The sequence below is a fragment of the Lissotriton vulgaris genome, chromosome 5 (assembly GCF_964263255.1).
Source record: "Lissotriton vulgaris chromosome 5, aLisVul1.2, whole genome shotgun sequence".
Classification (NCBI taxonomy): domain Eukaryota; kingdom Metazoa; phylum Chordata; class Amphibia; order Caudata; family Salamandridae; genus Lissotriton; species Lissotriton vulgaris.
In genome coordinates, this window is record NC_141693.1 from 44154587 (window position 1) to 44180723 (window position 26137).

The 26137-nt window shown below is 42.9% G+C and overlaps 1 protein-coding gene across 3 annotated transcripts in view; it reads right to left on the bottom strand.

Annotated features, from left to right (window-relative positions):
• LOC147710091 (E3 ubiquitin-protein ligase TRIM39-like) overlaps nucleotides 1–26137 on the bottom strand; it is a 370919-nt gene that overhangs the window by 253293 nt on the left and 91489 nt on the right. For all 3 annotated transcript variants that reach the window (XM_086920792.1, XM_086920791.1, XM_086920793.1), the window contains one exon: nucleotides 26091–26123. In XM_086920792.1, coding sequence (XP_086776918.1) covers nucleotides 26091–26123 — 33 coding nt within the window. The remainder of the gene's footprint in view (nucleotides 1–26090; nucleotides 26124–26137) is intronic.

The following is a 26137-nucleotide window of genomic DNA, read 5'->3' on the forward strand; positions in this document are numbered from 1 at the left end:
TGAGATGAGATGAACTATGATTTGCTGTGGCGTTATATATAGATCTATACGCCCATATAAAAAGGTTATCGCTCACAATAATACTAAAACCATAATGCACATTTGTCAGCCTTTTCCCCTTAAATTAAAAACAGGCAGATCTCTCATGGGTGTTGGCCATCCCCAGCATTGTACAGGAGCTCTGTCTCACACTGCTTGACAATTTAGAGGAGTTAATATATTCCACCCCTGCAGGTCCAAAATATCAGTACAATCTGACTGCTTCTTTATATCTCACAAAGACACTCAGATATGGAATGATAATTAAAATGCCCAACCCACCAAATCTCTCCACTTCTTTCTTTCTCCAACCATGACAGCTGGGGACCACAACTATACACATCATCTCAGCTTGGACAACCAAGTGCAAGGGACCAGCTAAGCAGACTATATCATGAAACACAATAAAGGGATCTCCAGAGCTGTTTGAAGCTACCAGCACACTGAAAACCATAACACTGGGGTCGGCCTCTCACACTTAATCATCCAACACACTCTTGAGTGCTGTGCCCCATGACACGATAACTGCACCTTGGTGGTCAACACGCATGACATGGAAACACTCCACAGATAGGATCCAAACAATACAACATCCTTCCACCAACACACCTCACACCCTGCAGCCTGATACTCATGAGGGTAAGTGGTTCAATGTCCCACAAAGAGATAGTTAGAACTAGATAAATGCTGCAATACAACAATACAATGCTAGATTGTTTAATCAATCTGGTGCATATCTTGCAAGTGTGTTTAATTAAACAGGTGCATATCTTCCAAGTGTGTTTAATTAAACAGGTGCATATCTTCCAAGGTTGTTTAATTAATCAGGTGCATATCTTGCAAGTTTGTTTAATGAATCAGGTGCATATCTTGCAAGTTTGTTTAATTAATCAGGTGCATATCTTGCAAGTTTGTTTAATGAATCAGGTGCATATCTTCCAAGTTTGTTTAATGAATCAGGTGCATATCTTGCAAGTTTGTTTAATTAATCAGGTGCATATCTTGCAAGTTTGTTTAATGAATCAGGTGCATATCTTGCAAGTTTGTTTAATTAATCAGGTGCATATCTTGCAAGTTTGTTTAATGAATCAGGTGCATATCTTCCAAGTTTGTTTAATGAATCAGGTGCATATCTTGCAAGTTTGTTTAATGAATCAGGTGCATATCTTGCAAGTTTGTTTAATGAATCAGGTGCATATCTTGCAAGTTTGTTTAATTAATCAGGTGCATATCTTGCAAGTTTGTTTAATGAATCAGGTGCATATCTTCCAAGTTTGTTTAATGAATCAGGTGCATATCTTCCAAGTTTGTTTAATGAATCAGGTGCATATCTTCCAAGTTTGTTTAATGAATCAGGTGCATATCTTCCAAGTTTGTTTAATGAATCAGGTGCATATCTTGCAAGTTTGTTTAATTAATCAGGTGCATATCTTGCAAGTTTGTTTAATGAATCAGGTGCATATCTTGCAAGTTTGTTTAATTAATCAGGTGCATATCTTGCAAGTTTGTTTAATGAATCAGGTGCATATCTTCCAAGTTTGTTTAATGAATCAGGTGCATATCTTCCAAGTTTGTTTAATGAATCAGGTGCATATCTTCCAAGTTTGTTTAATGAATCAGGTGCATATCTTCCAAGTTTGTTTAATGAATCAGGTGCATATCTTGCAAGTTTGTTTAATGAATCAGGTGCATATCTTGCAAGGTTGTTTAATGAATCAGGTGCATATCTTCCATATTTGTTTGAGGTCAAGGAACATTTTCAAATACCCTGCATGGGGAAAGATACAAGGCTACACCACAAAATGTTCTAGTACAGTTAACGCACAGGAGAACTCAGCAGCCATGCTGCAGCATGTTTCATTTGTCCTTATCAAATAAGCACCATTACTTAGGAGTGTATGAAGGGAAGGGATTAACGGAACAGGTGAGACTAGCAGTTTACAACTTAAACGTGTCAAAAGGTTAGAGGCTCCATGCAGAGTGATGGGTTTGTAGAGGAATGAGTGATGTAGAGGTTTGGTACATGTAGCTGTATTTATGGACACTGCATTGGAATGGATGGGACAGTGGAATTCGAACAGAAACTTCAATGTCTGCAAAAGGAAATTGTTGTATATTTTTCATAAACCCAAGGACCTATGTTTTGACACTCACAGAAGTGAAACGCAGTAATGGGTAAGGGGATTACCCAATGTGTAGTCAAGTAATTAGTCGGTGTGCGGCTACAATACTTTAAAGGTTGTAGGTGGCTTCTTTCGTGTCCTTTGGGTAAAACGTACAAGATCAGATTCAAACACAGCATTCTGATTTATCAGCTGCCTTGTCACTTGGCAGATTCTAACGTTTGTAAGGCCCAATTTACCCTAGTAATCTGAGTATGTTATGGTTGTAAAAGACTTACATTTTCTTTTAGGAGATTAAGAGGTGAGGGCATTATAGTGCTTATAGTGTACACCCATTTTCACAATGCTTAGAAGTTTTTTCAATAACTTTAAATGTGGTTTGCATTATCCCTCATTCGGTTTCTCTAATTCTTTCATCAACTTCTTTTTCTGAATAAGTCTGCACTTATATACGGCATAACCTAAGAACAGCGCAAAGCATTTATTTATATCAAGATGTGGACACTATAGATAATCATTAAAATCAATGTATTCCCATTAGTGTGCTTGTCATCTTTGGCACAGCTGACCCACACTGTATTTATGACTGGTGTGTATTTATTATATCTGGGGAATGGGTGATTTGGACCAGGAGTCTCAGAAAGAACTAGATTCATAAGTACTGTAGGAAGGTAGGATCCTTCTGGCATGGTTACCACTACTTTTTTGCCTGATGTTATGCTGCTTCTGGCTAGTCTGACTGGGATCTTCCTAATCAGGGCCCCATTCTCCATGTTTCTTTCCTAAATTGGGCATGGTGAGTACTTAGGTACCCCCCAGATTGGCAACTGATGTACCCTTATCAGTCCCTAGTATATGTTACTAAGGTACCCAGGACATAGGTACACTAAGGGTCCCCCATGGGCTGAAGCATGAATTATGCCCGCCATGGGAGAGCCCTCAAATTGTGATTACAGGCCTGCCATTGCAGCCTGTGTAAGCTGGTGCTAGCACCACTTATGACACATATAAGCTTCTTTATTTCTGAGCTCAGTGCACTTAAAACCTATGAGTCAGCCCTAAGGCAGGCCTTTAAATCCTGAAGTCAGGGTGCTCGGTTCTAAGTGTGAGGGTGCCCTTGCCTGAGCAGGACACCCCTACATCCTTCGAAGTCCATTCTACCGGGTTGTAAGTGCATCAGCCATTACAATATATTGAGTGGCCATGCGTCGTTACAGGATGGCTATCTCTAAACTGGCTGTAAATGTTGGAATCATACACCAATACTGTAAATGGTGTTGGAGGTATGATTCTATGGACTGTAAAGTGCCTTCGGGAGGCCCTCAGTGCTCCCGTTACCAGTCTTCTAGACACGGACAGCAAGCTATGGCTGCTGCCGACCAGAGATACGATTCTGCCCTCCTGCTGCTGAGCAAAGCTCGAGCAGGGGAAAGCAGGACAACAGTTTTCCTGTCACAGGGAGGTGTGACCACCTCCCAGACAGGAGTTAGTGTATTAGGACAGGGTGGGGCGCTTGCCAACGCCACAAGACTGCTTTGAAGAGCACATTTGGTGCCCTCCTTGCATGCTCTAGTTGAAACCAGTGCTGGTGCGAAACTCGACTATATGGAATTATCCTCTCCACTATTTAGCCCCTCCTCTGGGAGGGACCCATGAATCATACCAACCCTTTCCTTAGGGTACTTGAGGGCTTACCTGTGGGTGGGACCCTGGATTCGATGTGGGACAAGATTCAGATCCGAAACCACTTCAACTTCAACCATCTGGGTACTCTGGACTTCGCTTTGGGAACCGAGTCGGCCAACTGGGAAGACTCCTGCTGCTCCTGGTCTCATCATCCTGCCAGTCTTCTGCAAAGTCTGTGCCTGTGCTCCATACAGGTTCTTCACCAGGCCTGTGGCCATCCAAGACACTGCAAAGAAATCTTCCTTGGAGTGAAGCAGTCAATCACCTGCATTTGCCGGCACCGCAGTGCAGCTGACCGGTCTGCTGATCCTGGGCTCCCATGGACTCCAAAAGGCACAACAACACAGGTTGTAGTTCTGCAACTCCCTCAAGGCCCACCCTGTCTTCACTGTAAGTTTGAAGCCAGTATCCCTTGTTGGAACCACTGGAGCAGTACCCCTGTGCATCACGTTGACTTGCCGTTGCCAAGGCCTGCTGATTCTCTACTCCAGTGACCTTCAGGCTCCAAGAAGCTCCAACCTCAAGCATCTCCTGCAGTCAAGATCTCCACCAGCACCACATCCTCTTCCCCATGGTCCTTCTTCCTCTGGTGAGCTGCTCCACATCTTCCTGCAACTCCTGTTCCTCTGGCTTGTGGGTCCTCTTGAGGGTCTTCTTTGGCTCCAGTGGGCTCCCCTGCTTGCTCGGTACCTGCTCTTACTTACCTGCTCATGGTGAGTCACAAGGAACTTGCTGGTCCCGACACTGCACCTTTTTCTATGACTATGTTGATTGCCGTTGCTAAGGCTTGTTGGTGCCCCTGCGGGATACTGACCCTTTAGCTCTTGAGACCCAACTTGGGACAGCTTGTGAAAGGCTCCTGGTCCCCACAGCTTCAACTTCAAGGGCACCGTCAACTTTCCTGCATCTCCGACATTGGCGAGCATTCGTCTTCCGTGCCTCATGGACAATCCTGAAATGGCATAGACTCTGCCCCCTCTGCTTAGAGATACCTCTCATCTTGAATCCACCTTTGGGTTCCAACGGACTCCTTCACCTTCTTCTCCAGCGGCATCCTTTCTGAAGTCCTCCATTGTTTTCTACATCGGTTTCTGACGTCACTTCGCACCTATGCACCCGGCTTCCCTATTGTAGGTATTCTGGTTCCTGGTGTATCCACAGGTTGGGTGCCTCTCCAACCTTCCATCTTCCACAGGGTATCTTCAGGGTCTGATGGGAAACCTTCTTCTTGTTTAAAACTGCAATGCAACTTACCCTTTGACTAGCATAGAACACGGAGTCGTGTTCCCACACTGCACACAGCCTCCGTGAGGTTCCTAGATACTCACCTTGGGTGGTTCCTTGGGTCCCCTACTCTTCTACGTCTTCTGTGTCCAGTCTAGACTTAAGTCGTGGTTCACAATCCACTATTTTAGTATATGGTTTGGCCTCTTTCTGGAGACCACTGTGTATGTATGCTACTTACGTGTTCTATTTCCAAAGTATTTTTGTGTATGATGTTTATATCACCAGGTAGGAGATATTGCAATGTGTAAGTGAGTGTTGATAATAAATACATATTTTTATAACTACACTGTGTGGTTATTTTTCGTTTAACCTACACTTTCTGTTCTCTAAGACAACTAAAATCACCATAAGGGTTGTCTGGATTCGTGCAGGGTGCTACAATTACATAAGTGAACACCATATACTAAGCCAGCCTCCTATAAGTACACTCATATCAATTGTCCACAGAGCTTTTCCTTTAGACTGGAACACCGTCAAGTTATAAGTGCTATTTTGGATCTTTCATTTAAATCTGTATCTGTAACTTTGTGTCTTCATTACAAACCTGAAAACGGTGTTGAATTGACGTTTGTAATAGAGGGTGTTTTCAAATCTCTAATAGACCCAAATCCCAAGCAGGCTGTCTGCTGAACTGTTTCATTCAGGAAAATAATTTTTGGGGGTAATATGCATGTTCTAAATAAAGCCTCCACAACAAAATTGTACCTTAAATATTTTCTCTCATTAATGTTTTCTTTTCAATTCTCATATCCCTTTATAGCTGATTGTCAAGAAACTGGGTACAATATATCAGTTTGTGGTTTTAAAGTATGTATGGTTTCTGGGAACAACGCAAGCGCATGAGTATGACCTTTCAGCACCACAGAAATAAGAAATCTCTCTGGAACATTTCGAGAGCTATTTATGGGTAGAACCCAGCAGTGCTCCCATTCACAAAGCCCACGTTACCGCCTCGCAATGTGTATAATTGAAAGAGTTATCTATACTACTATTATAAAGAGAGAACTGTGTCCTTTGAGCCAGGTAAACTCGAAAAGTACACCACCAATCCAAACACCCAAGACATCTTTGAAAACCTCAGGGCAAGCAGAAGGACATAGGCTATATAAAAATAAAAAAATATACGTTGTTTAAAAAATTAGGAATAAAAATAAAGTAGTCCCTTGCAAGTAGCGCCGGCTGCGACGTCTGCGTGATGACATCGGGAAAGAACCTGGGCGTTTTAGTATTGTTTCAGCAAAGGGGACTACTTTTTCTTCGTTTTATATCTGCCCTGTTTTTATAAGGTAATGGCTGATGCCTGCAAGGAAACTATCGCTCTTACTAGAGAGAGTCTGTTTATTCGTATTTTATAGCTCACTGCCCTTGGAGCTGGCAACACTGACCATCGGTGAAAAAACGGCCCGCGGAACTACAAAATGACATCACAGCGGCCATTTTTGTAGTTCCGCCGGCTCGCGATGTCAGTCCCTTCCTTGTGCATAGATCTTTCATAGCCCTTTCAGTCCAATGGGTGCTGCGTGCCTGATTGGAGGTGAGGGTGGGGATGCAGCTAATACTACTGAGGGGGCAGCGGGGGCTGCCCAGCCCCTTAGCCTCCTCTTCCTCTAGCATGAGAGGCTGGAAATCGTCCCTCAATTTGGTGATTTCCAGGATACGGGGAGGGGGAGGGGGGAGGCAGAAGAGGAGCGAACAGGGTGGCGAGAAATATGGGGTAAAGGTTAAGGGGCTGCAGGGTGCGGGGAAGATGAAAGAAAGGGAGAAAGTGATTTGGGAAAGGAGGAGGGGAAGAGTAGATGAAGGAAGAAAAGATTGAAATGAAGTTAAGAGACGCAAAAAGGAAGGAGGGGCAAAAGGTGTTCGAAATAAGTGAAAGCAAAAAGCAGGAGAGATAAAGAGGAACGGAAGAGTGCAAGGGGTAAAACGGCAGAGAGGTACAAAGGCTTGTGAGTGTTGAAAAAAGAATCAGATGAAGGGGGTGAGGGTGAAGGAGAAGAGATAAGGAGGAAAGGAGAACTTTGTAAGAGAAATAGTCGAGAGTTGGCGGTAAAGTGAACAGCGAAGAGAAAAAACAAAGATGAGGAGTGAAAGCACAATAGCAGCTGTGATGAGGGGGTGTAAAAAAATGCACAAGAGGTGGGGTAAAGATTTCGAAAATGGTATCTACTAGAATATTTCAGTGCTTGCCTCCTCCAGAACGTTTTTTTTTTTTTAAAGAGTCGGTCGGGCTAATCCCTGCTACAGCCCACATAGTATGTAGTACTTGCAAACAGAAGAACCGCATCACGGCGGACATTTATCGGAACAGCAAGGATATGCTTTGTTTTAGCAACACAGCACCCTCGTCATACCTGCTGAGCTTCACGAAAAGACCTGAGAAATGGCCCGAGGCATTTCCTACATAGCCCGAGCCTGGTGCTTAATTAAAGCGTCTGTTTCAAGACTCACAAGCAATATGCTGCTTAGGCCGCTTGTGGAGAGCACTATCCCATACGGAAGAAGCACTCTACCATGAAAACTAACCCCAGAACTCCCAGCGCGTTTCGGTGACCTCAAGATGCCATAATGCACTGCAAGAAACAACCCGTGGGTGGAAAATAAAATGTCATCTTTTAAACAAACAAGCATTTGCAATGCAATAGGTCTCGCATTAGGAAAGTTTGAGCTATTGGTCTTGTAAATGACAATTTTTTTATTTATGTGTTGGTTTTGAAAATAGCGAAATTAATAGCTTTGTCATTTCCAATGCCAAAACTTTTATCTTTTGCAAATGTGACACCTATAGCATTTGTAATGCAACATGTTTTGTATTTACGTGACTTAGATGTATTGATATTACAAATAACAATGGCTTTTAATTTTTTTAAATAATTAATCTATACTACTATTATAAAGAGAGAACTTGCACCTTTTGGCCAGGTAAACTCGGGAACCACAGCGCCAATCTACAGCGCCGGCCGCGATGTAGCGCTGATCGCAACCGACACATAACGTAATGATGATATGCGGGGAGGAGCGGTGACTTGCGGCGAGGAGTGGACTTGCGGCGAGGAGTGGACTTGCGGCGAAGAGTGGACTTGGGGCGAGGAGTGGCGGTAAGGCAAATGCAGGCGGGAGGCGGGCGGGAGGCTCAAGGCGCAAGGCGCTAGGCGGTATGGCCAATGTCGGGGCGGGCGGCGGGCGGGAGGCTCAAGACTGAAGGCTCAAGGCGAGAGGCGGGAGGCGGCATGGCCAATGTCGGGGCGGGAGGCGGGAGGGATGCGGTCTGGGCAAAGTTCGGTGGGGATTGGGGGGGTGCACAGAGGCTTCAAATGCTGCCCCCAGCCCCCTTCTGCCCCGGGCAAAGCCGGGGCGGGCTGCTAGTTAAATCATATAGATGTACTTTAGAACCATATAAAATCTGAAGAAACTCAGTGGATCCCAGGATCAGATAGGGAACCTTGCCCAAAATTACACCGTCCAGCACAGGTTATGCAGCAATGTTCACAGCAAGATGATCCCAAAGTGCTCTGTGAGAAGAATGCGGTTGCAATTCCTAAACCATGGTAAACAGCATTTTTATCAGGAATGTAAATTCCATTCATTAGCAACAAGATTGCAATCAGCATGATAATCCACAATAAGTGGAAAATACTCCAGACGTAGCAATCCAGAAATAGGACCGCGTGGAATGACATACCTATCTCAAAACCAGTAGCTAACAATAAATCTTCGGTGGCGTTGAGTAACTGTGGAGTGTGTGTATGATGTTTAATGCAAAATCTGTATCAATGCCATTCTCATGCAATTTCTGAAGTGCCATCATTTGAAGTGGCATTGGCTAAGTGGATGGCTCATATTACACTACCTAAACAAGAAAAAGGGTGTGGTCCTGTAAGGCAGGAGGTGGAATAATCAATAGCAACACCGTGAATAACAAATCCCCCTTGAACCTTTGTTAAAATACAAAGAAACAGCCCTGTGTGCTTGCACTTGCTCTCTACTTATTCTATTATTTATTTTGATAGAGAACACGGCATCAACATATATTTTGGTAACCTGAACATATATATAGGTTAAAAATACAAAAGGAAAATGCTACTTACCAGTATGCATCTGTTCTTGGCATGTAGGGCTGCAGAACCACACACTATTACATTAGATCACCATCTGGTGGTGGGCCTGGATGATTACACTTTGTTGTTGTCAGATTGTTTTCGCCATTGGGCAAATGATGGAGTTGTATGAGTACAGATAAAGATGAACATGTGTTGTTTATCTAAATAAGATAATACTGGAACAGATACAGGTAGCCGGGGAGGCGGGTGGGCGTGTGTGGTTCTGCAGCCCTACATGCCAAGAACAGATGCATACTGGTAAGTAGCATTTTCCATTCAAGGCATATGGGCTGCAGACCACACACTATTGCATAGATTGCACAGCAGTTTCTCCCTTAGCGGCAACCACCCGCATCTGTTGCAATAGTTTGAAATAATGTTTTTAGTACAACCTGGCCCACACTTGCTTGTTGTTTTGCCTGCACATCTACACAGTAGTGTTTTGTAAATGTGTGCGGAGTAGACCATGTAGCTGCTTTACAGATGTCATCTAATGGTATATTCCCTAAGAATACCATAGATGCTTCTAACTTACGGGTAGAATGAGCCCTAGGAGGAACGGATAGAGTGCGTTTTGCTTTTTGGTAGCAAATTTGAATGCACTTAACAATCCATCTTGCAATGCCTGATTTAGAAATAGGATTGCCCTTATGTGGAGGTGAAAAGGACACAAACAGTTATTTACTTTTCCGAAATGGTTTTATCCTATCAATGTAGTAGAGAAGTGCTCTTTTTACATCTAATGTATGTAGAGCTCTTTCTGTAACCGTTTGCCGTTGGGGAAAAAATACTGGCAACTTAATAGATTGGTTGAGGTGGAACGGTGAAATGACCTTTGGCAGAAACTTAGGATTTGTTTTAAGAACCACTTTATTGTGATGAAGTTGTATAAATGGTTCTTGAATTGTTGATGCCTGGATCTCACTTACTCTTCTTAGTGAGGTAACTGCTACAAGAAAAGCAACTTTCCATGTAAGAAATTGTAACTCACACTTATTTAATTGTTCAAAAGGTGGACTCAAAAGTCTGGTGAGGACAATATTTAAATTCCATACTGGAGAGGGTGGTATTCTGGTAGGAATTATTCTTTTGAGTCCTTCCATAAACGCATTGATTGCAGGTACTCTGAACAATGACAAATGTTGTCTGTTTTGGAGATATGCCGCTATAGCAGCAAGATGTAACCTGATTGAGAAGTACGCTAAGTTAGATCTTTGCAGATGTAACAGGTAGCATATGATGTTTTGTATGGAAACATCTAAAGGGTTGACGTTGTTATTTGTACAAAACACAACTAACCTTTTCCACTTTTCTGCATAACATGCTCTAGTGGTAGGACGTCTTGTTTCTTTAATGACATTCATGCAATCAGGAGGTAAATTTAGATATCCAAATTCTAAGACCTCAGGAGCCAGATCGCTAGATTGAGCTGCATTGGGTCTGGAAGCATAATCTCTCCATGGTTCTGTGTCAGCAGATGTGGGGAGAGTTTTAGTTTGTGATGTGGTACTACTGAGAGCTCTAGTAGCGTGGTGTACCACGGTTGTCTTGCCCACGTTGGTGCTATGAGAATCAATGTGAGAGAATGTTGCTGTAGCTTGTGTACCACTAATGGAATTAGAGGGAGAGGTGGAAAGGCGTACGCAAATGTAATTGACCAGTTCATCCATACCGCATTGCCTTTGGATAATGGGTGTAAGTATCTGACGGCGAAGCTTGAGCATTTGGAGTTGTGGTGTGTAGCAAACAGATCTATCTCTGGTTGACCCCATCTTTGAAAAAATGGCTGAAGAACTTGACGATGAAGTTCCCATTCGTGTATCTGTTGTCTCTGACGACTTAACAGATCTGCCACTTGATTGTGAACTCCTGGTAGATTTTCTGCTAACAGAAACATGTTTTGAGGAATGGCCCACCTCCATATGAATGGGCCATCCGGGAGAGCTGTAGGGAGTAAGTCCCTCCTTGCTTTTGAATGTAGTACATTGCTGTCATATTGTCTGTTCCGACTAGTACAGCTTTGTTTGATAGGTAATGTTGAAACGATTTTCGAGCTAGAAAAATCGTTAGTAACTCGAGATGATTTATGTGAAGTAGTTTTTGTTGCAGTGTCCATGTACCTTGTACTGTGTGTCTTTGTAAATGCGCTCCCCATCCTGTGAGAGATGCGTCTGTGGTTAGTATAATTGGTGGAACAGGTTCTATAAACGGCCGACCCTTGGAAAGGTTTTTGGTGTTCCACCATTGCAGAGAGCGATGTGTCCGGTCGTCTACCACCACCAGATCTGTTATTTGTTGCTGAGCCGATTCCACTGCCTTGCCAAGCAATCTTGTATGGGGCGCATTTGTAGTCTTGCGTATGGTACTATGAAAATGCAAGATGCCATCATTCTTATTAATTGCATGAACACTCGAGCTTGTAGCGAGTGTTGTGGCTGGAATCTATGGATGAGATTCTGCATAGCTTGTATTCTTGTTGGGTTGGGGTACGCTATTGCTTTGGAGGTATCTATTGTGGCACCTAGATATGCTGAGACAGGGACAGTTTGAGATGGGACTTCTTTTGATTTACTGTAAATCCTAATTTGTGCAACAGGCAGATTGTTTGATGCGTGTGCTGTACACATTGGTTGTATGACTTGGATTTTATTAACCAGTCGTCCAGATATGGGAAGACATGAATGTTGTCCCTTCTTTAGTGTGCTGCTACTACTGCTAGACACTTTGTGAACACTCGAGGTGCTGTAGTTACTCTGAAAGGGAGTACCTTGAATTGGTAGTGTTGACCTTCTAGTATGAACCGTAGGTACTTTCTGTGAGATTGATGAATGGGAATGTGGAAATAGGCGTCCTTGAAGTCTAATGTGGCAAGGAAGTCGCCTTTCCTTAGTAACGGTAGAACCTGTTGAAGTGTGACCATATGAAAGTGGTCTGATTCATTGTATGTACAGGTTTAGGGGTCTCAGATCTAGAATAGGTCTGAGGGACCCGTCCTTTTTGGGTATGAGAAAATAAAAAGAGTAAACCCCTGTGTTTTGATGCTGTTTTGGGACTGGTTCTATTGCATTCTTTTGCAGTAGAGATTCCGCCTCTTGTCTTAATAGTATGAGGTGTTCCCGTGACATGGGACACAGTCTGGGTGGTATTGTTAGAGGAGTGGAAGTGAGCTCCAGGCAATAACCTGACTGAATTATTTGTCTCACCCACCTGTCTGTGGTGATGGAGTTCCAGACAGGTAGGAACTATTGTAATCTCCCCCCCGACAGGAGTGGAATGGTCTAGGGGGATGGAAGGGAAGTCACTTATTGGGGGTAGAGGTGTTGCGATTGTTGTTGCCTCTACCGCTACCCTTATTGTTGTTTCCCCTATACCCTCCTCTATAATATCCCTTACTGGGCGAAGTTTGGTTGGTATCTTTGTAAGAAGAGGAGGTGTTATCAGTTTGGAAACTTTTAGAGGAGCCCCTATATGAGGAGCGATGAAAGGAAGGTCTAAGGGCTTGCGTCTGTAAAGCTCCCATTGATTTTGCCGTGTCCGTATCCTTCTTCATCTTTTCTGGTGCACTGTCCACTGCTGGACCGAAAAGATGTTGTTGGTCGAATGGTTGGTTTAGGATACTAGCATGTAGAGTCGCGCGAGCGCGTCGACCAAGATGGCCGCCGCCACCGGAGCTCCGTAAGTGTACCGACCCAATTAGCCGATAAACGACGATATTCCTGTCAGGAATCACCAATTTGTGGCGGTGCTTGCATTTTATACATATTTCCCACCTTGTGCTTGAATTTTGAACGATTTCTCTGTGGGGAAGTGCTTCTGCTGACTCCTTGGTTCCTCTCCCCTGCCTCTGCTTCAGCTTCTGCCGGCTTGCTCTGCATAGGGGGCGGAGTGCTCACGAAGAGAGGGCCTGGCTTGGGCCTGGCCACACCCACGACCCAGTTTAGCTGCTGCACCAGTCCTTTTGAAGAGCTTTTGGGGAATTTTACGTCCTTTTTCCCTCATATTTATTAAATTTTTAGGTGTTTTTTCATATCCTACATTTCACTGACGCAAAAGGGTATTTTTTCACCTCAAGATGGAAAATAAAAATTTGGCTGCTAACAAAAGGAAAAAGCAGATATCGCCTACTCCATCTAAGTCTAACGTTGTTGAATCTTCTGAGCCGTCACTTGCTCTAATTTTGGAGGAAATTCAAGCGCTGCGCATGAATACTGATACTATTGCGACTGAAGTGAAAAATGTTCGCAAAGATATGGCTTCTATATCCATGAAAGTGTCTGATAATACTATCAAAATTCAGGACAATAAAAATAAGTTGGACTCTTTTACACCTTTGGTGAATCAAATAGTGCCAATGCATACTCAATTGCTGGAGTTGGAAAACCGTAATAGACAATACAATCTCCGTATTTTCAATCTGCCTGAAGAGATTGAGGGATCTGATTGTCGCTTATATCTAGAGTCATTGCTACCTGGCCTCCTAAATATCAAATTCCCCGAAAAATTTGAAGTGGATAAGGCTCACAGAATTCCCTCACATAGGAATCTTCGCCACACTAAACCCAGGCAAATGATTTTTCAGGTTTTGCGACACCATCATTTGGTCCTTATCAGGAAAGCAGCAAGAGACATTCCCTCACTCTTAGTGAATGGTTGTAAAATCTTTATCCATCAAGACTTTGCTAAGGAAACGGTTGCTATGCGCAAGGAATTTTCCTCTTATCGTCCACAACTAAGAAGCCTTGGTTTTAAGTATGGTCTATTTGATCCTTCTACGATGAGAGTCTGGAAAGACACCTTCTCTAAATCTTTTCATCGTCCTGAAGACCTAAGACTTTTTCTGGAACAACAAGCTTCATCGTCAATGTACAATCATGATCCTGTTACTTGAACGCTTATAGTCTGATTTATCCTGGCATTTAAATATTTCTCTCTTCACAGGCTCCAACGGTTTTATGGCCATGCTTGAGGAACGGGTGTGCGTCTCTATATTCCTCTTTATGGTTATGTTTCTTGTTTGTCCTTTTTCCTTCCCTTTGTGTTTCTCCCTATTGTGTCTTTCCTTTTCTTGCTCTCTACATAGAGTTGCTCTTTCTCCATGGCTGTTTTTCATTTCCTCTTCCTCTGATTCTTTTTTCTATCCTCTTCTTTCTAATTCCTAATGGCTAATACTCATAATGTTAAAATTGTTTCACTTAATGTCAAGGGTTTACGGCATCCAGTAAAACACACTAAAATCTTGGACTACCTGGGTGCGTGCAACGCTGACATTTGTTTTCTCTAAGGAATGCATGTTGATGACAAAATTTTACAATATATGAGGAAAAAGTGGGTAGATAATATTGTTTCCTCTCCTGCGCTGGGGAAGAAAAATGGTGTTGCAATTTTCTTTGCAAAAAGGTTGCACTGTCAGATTCTTAGTAAGTTCACTGACACAAAAAGTAGATATATTGTGGTTAAGGTTAAAATTCATGACTCAACCTTCTTTTTGCTTAATATCTATGGTCCTACGGCTGATGACCCTTCGTTCTGGTCTACTATAACTACCGAAGTTCTAAAGTTGGGGCAAGTTCCTTTGATTGTTGGGGGGGATTTTAATGTGATTAATGATCCGTTGGTAGATAGGCTTTCCACTACAAAATTCCGACCTCCTAAAGTTTTTCATGCCTTTAAATCTTTCCTTCGCACAACCAAGTTGGCTGATATTTGGAGGCTACACTTTCCGACTGATAAATGGTTTTCCTTTTTCTCTAATCCCCATAATTCTCATTCAAGGATTGATTATTTTTTGCTTTCGCCTTCATCACTTCAATCAGCCACCAACCCTGTTGTAGGTAATATTGATATTTCGGACCATGCCTTAATTTCCTTTGTTTTAAACATTTCCTCTACTTTTACCAAACAAAGTAGGTGGCGTATGAACACGAACATTGTACTTAATGATACGCATAAATCTAAACTATTACAAGCTATTCAAGACTATTTTTTGTTCAACCCTGAAGGTTCAACTTCGATTGCCAATAGATGGGATGCCTTTAAGTCCTACATTAGAGGTACCACAATTTCTATTATGGCCCATGAGAACAAATAATTTAACTCTAATGTTAAACATTTGGAAACACAAATTGCTAAATATGAACGTTTATTTATTTCTTCTAATGACCCTCAACACAAATTTAAACTACAAAAGCTTTGTTATGAATGTAATGCTTTACTTAGTACTAGCGTGGAAGGATATTCTCAGATGTGAGACCCTTGCTCATTGCACCATCAGGATTCAAGCAAACCGGGCCGAAGACGGCTGTAATGCCAGAAACCGGTCCCCGGGAGCTTGTTTCCTTCCCAGTGTAAGAATTGGCTTTTGTAGTTTGGTTTGCCCTGTTCCCATCATGCACTGGGACAGGAGCAGACTAATTTGCATACAGCCAGGTTCTGAAACTGGGATGGTGCAGTGAGCTAAAAAACGGTGTTGGATCTAGCCCTGATCTCTTGACTGGGTGAGAGCTTTCTGCTTAATTCAGAGACTCTGTCCCTCACCACCCCTTGTTGTAAATATTTGTGTCCACCCTAAGCATGGAAGGGTATTCTCAGATGTGAGACCCTTGCTCATTGCACCATCAGGATTAAAGCAAACCGGGCCGAAGACGGCTGTAATGCCAGAAACCGGTCCCCGGGAGCTTGTTTCCTTCCCAGTGTAAGAATTGGCTTTTGTAGTTTGGTTTGCCCTGTTCCCATCATGCACTGGGACAGGTGCAGACTAATTTGCATACAGCCAGGTTCTGAAACTGGGATGGTGCAGTGAGCTAAAAAACGGTGTTGGATCTAGCCCTGATCTCTTGACTGGGTGAGAGCTTTCTGCTTAATTCAGAGACTCTGTCCCTCACCACCCCTTGTTGTAAATATTTTTGTCCACCCTAAGCGTGGAAGGGTATTCTCAGATGTGAGACCCTTGCTCATTGCACCATCAGGATTCAAGCAAACCGGGCCGAAGACGGCTGTAATGCCAGAAACCGGTCCCCGGGAGCTTGTTTCCTTCCCAGTATAAGAATTGGCTTTTGTAGTTTGGTTTGCCCTGTTCCCATCATGCACTGGGACAGGAGCAGACTAATTTGCATACAGCCAGGTTCTGAAACTGGGATGGTGCAGTGAGCTAAAAAACGGTGTTGGATCTAGCCCTGATCTCTTGACTGGGTGAGAGCTTTCTGCTTAATTCAGAGACTCTGTCCCTCACCACCCCTTGTTGTAAATATTTTTGTCCACCCTAAGCGTGGAAGGGTATTCTCAGATGTGAGACCCTTGCTCATTGCACCATCAGGATTCAAGCAAACCGGGCCGAAGACGGCTGTAATGCCAGAAACCGGTCCCCGGGAGCTTGTTTCCTTCCCAGTGTAAGAATTGGCTTTTGTAGTTTGGTTTGCCCTGTTCCCATCATGCACTGGGACAGGAGCAGACTAATTTGCATACAGCCAGGTTCTGAAACTGGGATGGTGCAGTGAGCTAAAAAAAGGTGTTGGATCTAGCCCTGATCTCTTGACTGGGTGAGAGCTTTCTGCTTAATTCAGAGACTCTGTCCCTCACCACCCCTTGTTGTAAATATTTTTGTCCACCCTAAGGGCCGAAGACGGCTGTAATGCCAGAAACCGGTCCCCGGGAGCTTGTTTCCTTCCCAGTGTAAGAATTGGCTTTTGTAGTTTGGTTTGCCCTGTTCCCATCATGCACTGGGACAGGAGCAGACTAATTTGCATACAGCCAGGTTCTGAAACTGGGATGGTGCAGTGAGCTAAAAAACGGTGTTGGATCTAGCCCTGATCTCTTGACTGGGTGAGAGCTTTCTGCTTAATTCAGAGACTCTGTCCCTCACCACCCCTTGTTGTAAATATTTTTGTCCACCCTAAGCGTGGAAGGGTATTCTCAGATGTGAGACCCTTGCTCATTGCACCATCAGGATTCAAGCAAACCGGGCCGAAGACGGCTGTAATGCCAGAAACCGGTCCCCGGGAGCTTGTTTCCTTCCCAGTGTAAGAATTGGCTTTTGTAGTTTGGTTTGCCCTGTTCCCATCATGCACTGGGACAGGAGCAGACTAATTTGCATACAGCCAGGTTCTGAAACTGGGATGGTGCAGTGAGCTAAAAAACGGTGTTGGATCTAGCCTTGATCTCTTGACTGGGTGAGAGCTTTCTGCTTAATTCAGAGACTCTGTCCCTCACCACCCCTTGTTGTAAATATTACTTAGTACTAGAGCAGGAATCCAACTCGCAAAATCTAATGCTAAATTTTGCTTTAATACCAATAGATCTGGGAAACTCCTTGCAAACTATTTACGGATCAAGAGGGATAAAACTCAAATAACATCAATACGCGGTTCCCGTGGCCAAGTTGCTATTTCCCATAGAGACAATGTCCAAGAATTTTAAATTTTTTATTCTACCCTATATAGTAAACCAGTCCCCTGTGATGATTCTTTAATTGATTGCTTTTTAAACAAGTGTAATTTACCTCACGTTTCTCCCTCAGATAGAATAGGTTTAGATTCTCCAATTACTTGTGATGAGATTTTAATTGCTATTAAATCACTTCCTAAGAATAAATACCCAGACCCGGATGGTATCCCAGCTGAATTTTATAAAGAGTTTCAGTCTCACCTTTTACCTTATCTAAGTGCACTTTTTTCCCATTTTGGTTCCTCTGGTACTATTTCGGGGTCCTTTACGGATGCTCTAATCATTGTTTTGCCCAAGCCTGATAAAGACCCTACCCTGGTTTCTAATTATCGTCCTATCTCCCTAATAAACCAGGACTGTAAGCTTTATGCTAAAATCCTTGCCACTAGATTAGCTCCTGTCCTTCACTCCATCATTCATCCAGATCAATCTGGTTTTATGAACAATAGGTACTCTGCTAATAGTACTAGAACACTTTTACACGTTATTGAACAGAGCCCTTACCTTTCTTCCCCTGCGGGAGTGATGGCTTTTAATGCAGAAAAAGCATTTGGCAAAATTCATTGGCAATTTTTATTTAAAACTTTATTATCTTTTAATTTTGGTGCCCATTTTATTCGCATGATTTCTGCTTTATATTTTGCCCCTACTGCTCGTTTGTTTATTAATGGTCAAATTTCGACTCAATTTCCTCTCTTTAGAGGTACTAGGCAGGGTTGTCCCCTTTCCCCACTGTTATTTTTATTAGGAATTGAGCCTTTTCTTAATTATATCCGCTGCTGTGACAATATTCAGGGTATTGCGATAAATGATGTCACTGTTAAAACTTTAGCTTATGCAGATGATGTTTTATTGTTTATTAGTAATCCTCTTTCCTCTGTTCCCTCCCTATTAGACATCATTGCAAATTATTCTGTGGTTTCAGGTTATAAATTAAATGTAAGCAAGACTGAATTTTTTCCTTTGAATGCTTTTTGTATCTCGGATATGCTACCAAACACAGATATTCTTTGGCAAAACATTAAGCTTAAGTACTTAGGTAGCCTATTTGCCTCCTCGTTGCCTGCTACATTAAAACGAAATAGCAATTTTATACTTGATTATATCAAAAACAAAACGTCCAAGTGGTCTTCCCTTCATCTCACCCGGTGGGGGAGAATGGAAGCTGTAAAAATGAATATTGCACCAAAAACCTTTTACTCCTTGGCTATGATTCCCACTCAATTTCCTCTAAAATTCTATAAAGATGTTGATAAACTGTTATCTAAATTCCTTTGGTCTAACAAAGTTCCTCGTATTGCTTACAGGAAATTAAAACTCCCTAAGTCCCAGGCGGGATTTGCCCTTCCAGACTTTTACCTCTACCATAAAGCTTTTATCTTAAAACAAAGCTCCTTATGGTTTGCAAATTCACATGTGGTCAAACCTCCAATTTGGTTTGATATAGAGTCCAAAATCATTTTGGACTCTTTTCCCAATGGTATTCCCTCTTCCACCACTAATGACCTATTAATTTACCTTACGGCTGTTACGTCTTCCCCCAAAGCTGTCTCTGTTTTTTATAAAAAATTTAGCACCTCGCAAGGCTCCAATGTTGGTGCAATCTCATCTTTTTGGAATAATGAACTTTCCATTTCCCTATCAGATGACTCATGGTCCTCAATATGGCTCAACAGTATCTCTGGCTGGCTTCCGGTGTCTCTTTATCAGACTAATGCTTATATTTTATTTAAAGCTCTATGGACCCCATCTCGATTAAGACATGCGAAAGTGTTACCATCTGATGTTTGTTGGCACTGTAATTCAAGTTCTGGGTCACTTCGTCATATGTTATTTGAATGCCCAGTTATTATGAAATTTTGGTCGAATGTTTGGAATGTCATTTTGAAAATTTTGCCTTTACATGATGATATTTCTTATGCTAAGTTAATATGTAAATCGGTTGCCCTTTCCCATCCTCTTAGTGAGTCAGAGTCAAAATTATTTAATTTTTTAATTACAGCTGCTTTAAAGTCCATTACTTTTTTTTGGAAAGATGCTTCTTCTCTTTCAGTTCATGCTTGGTGGTCGTGGATTACCTTTACAAGAAGAGGTGCTCAGCTGTCTCTTAAAGGCGGTATTCACAATTCACAGTCATTTCAATCTTTTTGGTCTCCTATTGATTCGTATGTTATGCAATGATATGATTAAGTATTCTCTTATGAATTTTGGTGCTTAATTTCTCCTTATTTACCATCTTTTTTGTATTCAATTTAATTGTGACTCTATATTTTATGATTTTATGATTCTATGATATGTTCACTCCCCCCCCTTTTTTCTCCCTTTTCCCTTCCTCTTCATTTTTGGCTTACTGCATTTCATGCTCATCATTTAATCATTTACGCATGCAAGATTTATTCTTTTTGTATTGTACTTGTCTATTTCTTTTGTCTACAAAATACTTCAATAAAATCCTTTTGAACTTAAGGATACTAGCCTGTACTTCTGGTTTGAACGCAACAGTATCCCTGCATTTGCTGCTCTAGATGATGTGTCTGCAGCGTCTAGTGCGCATCTTATAGAGGTATTTGTTATAACCTTGCCTTCTTGTATTAGGTCAGAAGCCCTAGCGTTATATTGTTCTGGCAAGTGTTGCATGAGTGACTCTAACTCATCATAATGAGCTCTGTCATATCTTGCTAACAGGGCTTGAGTGTTAGCAATCCTCCATATATTGGCTTCTTGTAAGATGGTGCGTTTTCCTGAGGCATCTAAAAGCTTAGACTCTTTGTCGGGTTGTGGAGCATCCCCTGTTGTCTGTGAGTTAGCTCTCGTTCTCGCATTTGACACTACCATTGAGCCTAGTGGCAACTGCCCTTTAATATATGCTGGATCAGTTGAAGCCGCTTTGTACTTCTTTTCTAGTCTGGGGTTAAATACCCTGGCTCTGACTGAGTCTTTAAATATTTGTGGTGCGTGTCTTACCACTCCATTAAGTATTGTCAGTGTGGTTGTGGTCTAATGTGATGTTAACAATGTGTCCATTAGAAAGTCTTCTTCTACTGGATCTGTATGTAAGTCTACTCCATGGAAAGTGGCTGCTCTATGAATGAGCTGGGTGAACCCAATGGTATCATCAGGGGGAGATGGCCTAAACGGGTATGCCTCGTCTTGTGGTAGATCTGGTGCATCTGGTGCATTATAATCTTCCCATGGGTCACCTGATAGCCCAGCCATATCATCTGGGTCATTAATATCATCCATTTAATGTTCTCTCCCTACCTCTTAATCATCTTGAGGTATAAGACTATGTGTACTAGCTGGTGAATATACAAGAGAGATATCTACTGGCATTTGTACTTTAGGTGAAGGAAGTTTGGACATGCTTTTTTGAAGGAACTGGCGATGGTTTAGGATGGTCCATTTTCCTCTTTTCAGGCACTGTGTATATGTGTCCAGTCTTTGGATGAGTCTTTTGCCTTGAATCAGGTTGGAAAAGCTCTTCTATTGTTAAATCCTTTTTCGGCGGCGATTTTTCTTGTTTGGAGCCGACAGGCTTAGACTTTGCAGTGTCTATTGTCTTTAGAACGGTTTTTGGTTTCGGTTCCGAAGACTTTTATTGTCTTTTCTTTGAATCTGTGCTTTTTGGATCCAAAGGTTTTGTTCCCGGGTGTTTAGATTGACCTGCTCTTGGAGCCGAAGTATGTTTCGGTATTGGAACTGTCTTCGGGTCTGCTTTTTTCGGAACCGGGGTTATTTTCGGTTCGGTAACTTTGGGAACGTCTTTTGCCGCCGAACTTGGTTTCGGCTCGCCCGTTTTCGGTACCGATGGATGTTTTGGTGCCGGTGTTGACTTTGGCTTAGGCACCTTCTGCTTATCGGGACCGACAGACTGACTCGAGCCCGAGTCGACTGGAGATTTTTTAGTACTCTTCGCTGCTGAGCCTGAAGGCGGGGCGCCGGAAGGTTTTGGTCGGTGTGCACCTGGACCCGAAGGTGGAGGTGGAACCGAAGCCTGTCCCGGTATGGTGGGGTAAACAGGGTCGACGCTCTTACTCACGACCTGTTGACCAGCTGGAAGAAGATTGTCATCTTCGGATCGATCCTCCGCTCCGGAAGCTGAATCCTCTGCTTCGGAAGCGACATCTTCTTGCTGTTCTTTGGCGTCTACCTCGATCGGTTCCTCGTCGATGATGAGGTCTGGTGTCGACGACAATGACTTTTCCATGGATCTTCGAGCTCGACGGTTCCTCATTGTTTTCTTGGACCGGAACGAAGCGCAGGCCTCACAGTCTCGACTCTCGTGCTCTGGAGACAAGCACAGGTTGCAAACCTCATGCAGGTCAGTGTGGGGAAATTTGTGTCCACACTGAGGGCACTTCTTGAAGGGTGTTCTTTCCATGTGCCAAAGGCCCAATGGCGCAGTTGGACCCGACGGCCCCGATGAACGCTGGAATCGAGAAGTGGAACCTTTCTTCGACGCGGGTAACCGGAATCAGTGTCAAAGACGATGTTGATGTTTGTAGATTGATTTATTGATTCGAAAAGAGATCGGTAACGGGAACGAACGATGAATACATCCGAGCCCGATGGCGGAAAAAAACAATCTGAAGATGGGGTCGATGCCCATGCGCACTACGATCGATCTAAGGGAGGAGTCATCCAGCAGACAAATACTCTTCCAAGACAACAACAAAGTGTAATCATGGTCTGCAGCCCATATGCCTCAACAAGTCATTTTCAAATGAAAACAGAATGATCACTTCACATAAAGACATGAAATGTCCAAATGAATAAACACACTTAACTTGAATGTACAAACCATTAAACAGACATACAGAGAACAGTAATATTTAGTCAATATAGGAATGACTTTTGATAGTCCTTTGGCAATGTCTCCTTAGTGGAGAAGTGTGGCTCAGGGGTTAGAGGCCGCAGACCCGGAAGCTGAGATCGGCCCTGGACCAGGGTTCAATTCCCTGCCTCGGCGGGTCTTGGGCTAAAAATTCCACGGACTCGATAATTCTCGCTCCGGTGCCTTCTCGACTCACGGGTTCACACTCTGCGACTCTGGGCAATAGCTTGCTTAATCTCCACAACGGCCCCTCGCGGCGGGATGCTTAGCTTTCACCTTGTGGATACCCTGCCGGGATATCTCACAGGGGAATACCAGGACGGGTTCCCTAAGCAAGCGCCGGGAAACCCACTGCGGGTAGCTGTGCGCTATATAAGCTCAAATACATTTACATTTACATTTAGTCAATCAATCTATTTGGGCCCACATTGGAGTGTGTTATTGTTTCATAGAACATTTCATAGATAGTTTCATGTATAGTTTTCATAATAAACTACAGCAGTAGATTAAATCATTGGGATTGATGAAATTGCAGCATCAAGGTCCTTTATGGAAACTGGCACTTGGAGTAAAGCTGGATACATAGAAGGATTTGGAGTCCCCGGAATGAGACTCAGAATTTCAACAGGGCTGTGCTTCTTTTCTAGGCGGGAGGGAGACGTTCTGATATTCTACTCTGAAGACATTTTGGTGTCAAGAGGGGTCTGCTGAATAGAATCGGCCACTTAATGCTTTTTGAGGTGGTAGATGGAACCTTCCTGTTTTTCTTTGAACCAAGCAGTCGAAGCAGGTTTACTATTTGTGTCTTTACCTCAAGAACTAGAAAGGGTGGTCTGTAAGATGGTATGTAAACTTCTTTTTCAGGGATCTTTTCTTGAGCTAGCACTTCCACTTTGGGGAGTGACCCTCCAGCCGCTTTAGAAACCTTATCTTGACCAGTGGTGGATTTGGAAGGCTTCACAATAGATAGGTTGGTTCTGACTTCTTGGACATTTTGCAATAAAAGTGAGTGTACAGGTCAAACATGTTCTCTCTGCCGGCTCAGATCTATTGAGATCAAGTACAATCTTACTCCAAAAGTGTAAGTTTAGCTTTGTGAATTAGGCCCATGGAATCCCTGAATGCCTTTGCTGCAAACACAGGACATTTGTCTGAATGAAGTGCGCCAATTGCGACTAGTCATAGCAAGTCTTTTATGACTGCTCAGGCATCAGCAGTTCTTTGTGGTCAAACACATGAATCTGGAGCATGAATCAGCAGCAACTAGCATATTGGTTTACTGCTGTGATTGATATGATATGATCAAGGCAAGTTATTCCAAACTTCTATTCAGAGCCAGCAAGAAGATTCTATGCAGGTCTATTTGTTGGCAACATTTGTTTGTTTGCAATATCGTGTTGCTGCATATCATTTTAGATTCTTTAGGTAGCTATTTCCATCAGTATTTTTGGTATAGTACTGCGAATGTGAACTGTGAACTGCCCACTGCAGGTAAAAAGTGTAAAGATTAGGTATACTTGCTTTTGTCATCGCTTTCAGTGTAGGAACAGGAGACATATGATAATTAGTTTCCGCTGTGCCAAAGGCGCTCCTTCAATTTGGCCATGTGCACTACATAATAATTTTCTTTATGAGAGTGAAGTGGGCTTCGACTGCGGAATACAATTAAGCTATAGGAGTTGTGTGTCCCACATTGTAAACTATGTATGTGTAGCCTGAGGGACTAGGAACAATTATATCCCTAGCCTGTATGATTATAATACCTAGGTTTCTTTTTATATCCCTAGCCTCTAGGATTAAAATACCTAGGTTTCTTTTTACATCCCTAGCCTGTATGATTATAATAACTGGGCTTTGTTTAATATCCCTAGTGTGTATGATTATAATACCTAGGTTTCTTTTTATATACCTAGCCTGTATGTATTTATGTATTTAGTGCCAGATTTGCTAACAAGTCACACAGCGCAACACAGCAAGACACCTTACTGCACAGTGTTGTGTGACGGGGAGAGGACAGGAATGCAACGTATCTACTAAGATAAGACGCATGCCTGCTATCTTACTGTGCCAACGCAGGCACCCACACTCCACCCATGGAACGCCTTCCTGTGGCAAGTGCAGACCTCGCTATTCTGATTGGACTGTTCTGATTGGAGCAGGGTCAAAACTAATTTGAAAATGGCTGGGTCTAAACTGAGGTGGCATGGTAAGTGATCAACAATGGATTGGGATGCAGTCCAGAGCGATCACCAGTCGCTGAGATTGATTCAGGCATTCCATTCATCACTTTGTTTTTCGATACCCTAAGTGTGACTGGGGTGCCTAAATTGGATCCCAGTACTCACTGTGCCACCGGAATCAAGGTATACCTGGCTGACCACCCCATAATAAAGGCAGAACCAGTCCTCGGTTGCTTTTTTCCCAGTTAAGGGAGGTCCTGCCTAGGTACTTGGAACTGGACTGTTCTGATTGGAGCAGGGTCAAGACTGATTTGCATGTTTGGGTCTTGCCTCAGGTGGCACGGTGGGTAAAAAATTATGGATTTGGACATGGCTTTCCATACGTCACTTTGTTATGTGATGACCTAAGTGTGACAGGTATGCCCAGACGAGGTTCCGTGCTCACTGTGTCACCAAAATGAAGGTGTTCATGGTTGATGAGCCCATAATAAAGGTGAAACCGGTCCTGGGTTGCCTGATTTCCACTGCAGGGAGGAACTGGCCTGGCAGTTCGGTCTGGACTGTTTGAAGCAGAGTCAAGACTGGTTTGCAAATGGCTAGGTACAAAATGAGAGTGACATGGCGGGCATGAAATGAAAGATTGAGATGCGGCCCAGAGAGATCGCCAGTGGTTTAAATTAATTCAAGCTTTTCATTCAAAGCTTTGCTTTTGATGCCCTAAGTGTGACTGGTATGCCCAGACATGGGTCCAGGGCTCTCTGTGCTACTGGAATCAAGCGATTCCTGGCTGTCGAGCCCATGATTATGGCAAAACCGGTCCTGGGCCGCTTGTTTTCCAGTTGAGGGAGGTCCTAACCTCACAGTTTCACCTGGACTGTTCTGATTGGATGAGGGTAAAAGATTATCTACATATGAGTGGGTCCAAACTGAGGTGGAATGGTGGGGGAAAATGGTGGATTGGGATGTGGCCCAGAGTGATCGCCAGTGCCTGAGAGTAATTCAAGCATTCCATCCATCACTTTTTTTTTAATGCCATTCCAGGTTCAAATATACAATGAAAACACAGGAACAACAGAACACAATGGGTGTTGTTTATGGTGCTTTTTTGGCACTATTTTTTTTGCACAAAAGATTCCTTCACATAAAAAATTTACGCTATTAATAATTTATTGCAAACATTTAGTGCAAATTTGTACATCATTTAATTATGCATAATCTTGCATGATTCCTATGAAATGTCACTTATTCACACAAAAGCAAACTAAATGAGTTTCTAACACCTCTAAAAGGTACTCCTTCCTTCAGTGTGGAAGCATATCAAAACATATGTGCTTACACTTGACCCCATCTCCACAGATTTCATATTTAGCTCATACATATTCAAATTCACTAATATGTAATTTACCTCTTTCCTTCTTCAGGTCACAGGCTGAGGCTCCTGAGGGGAGAAGA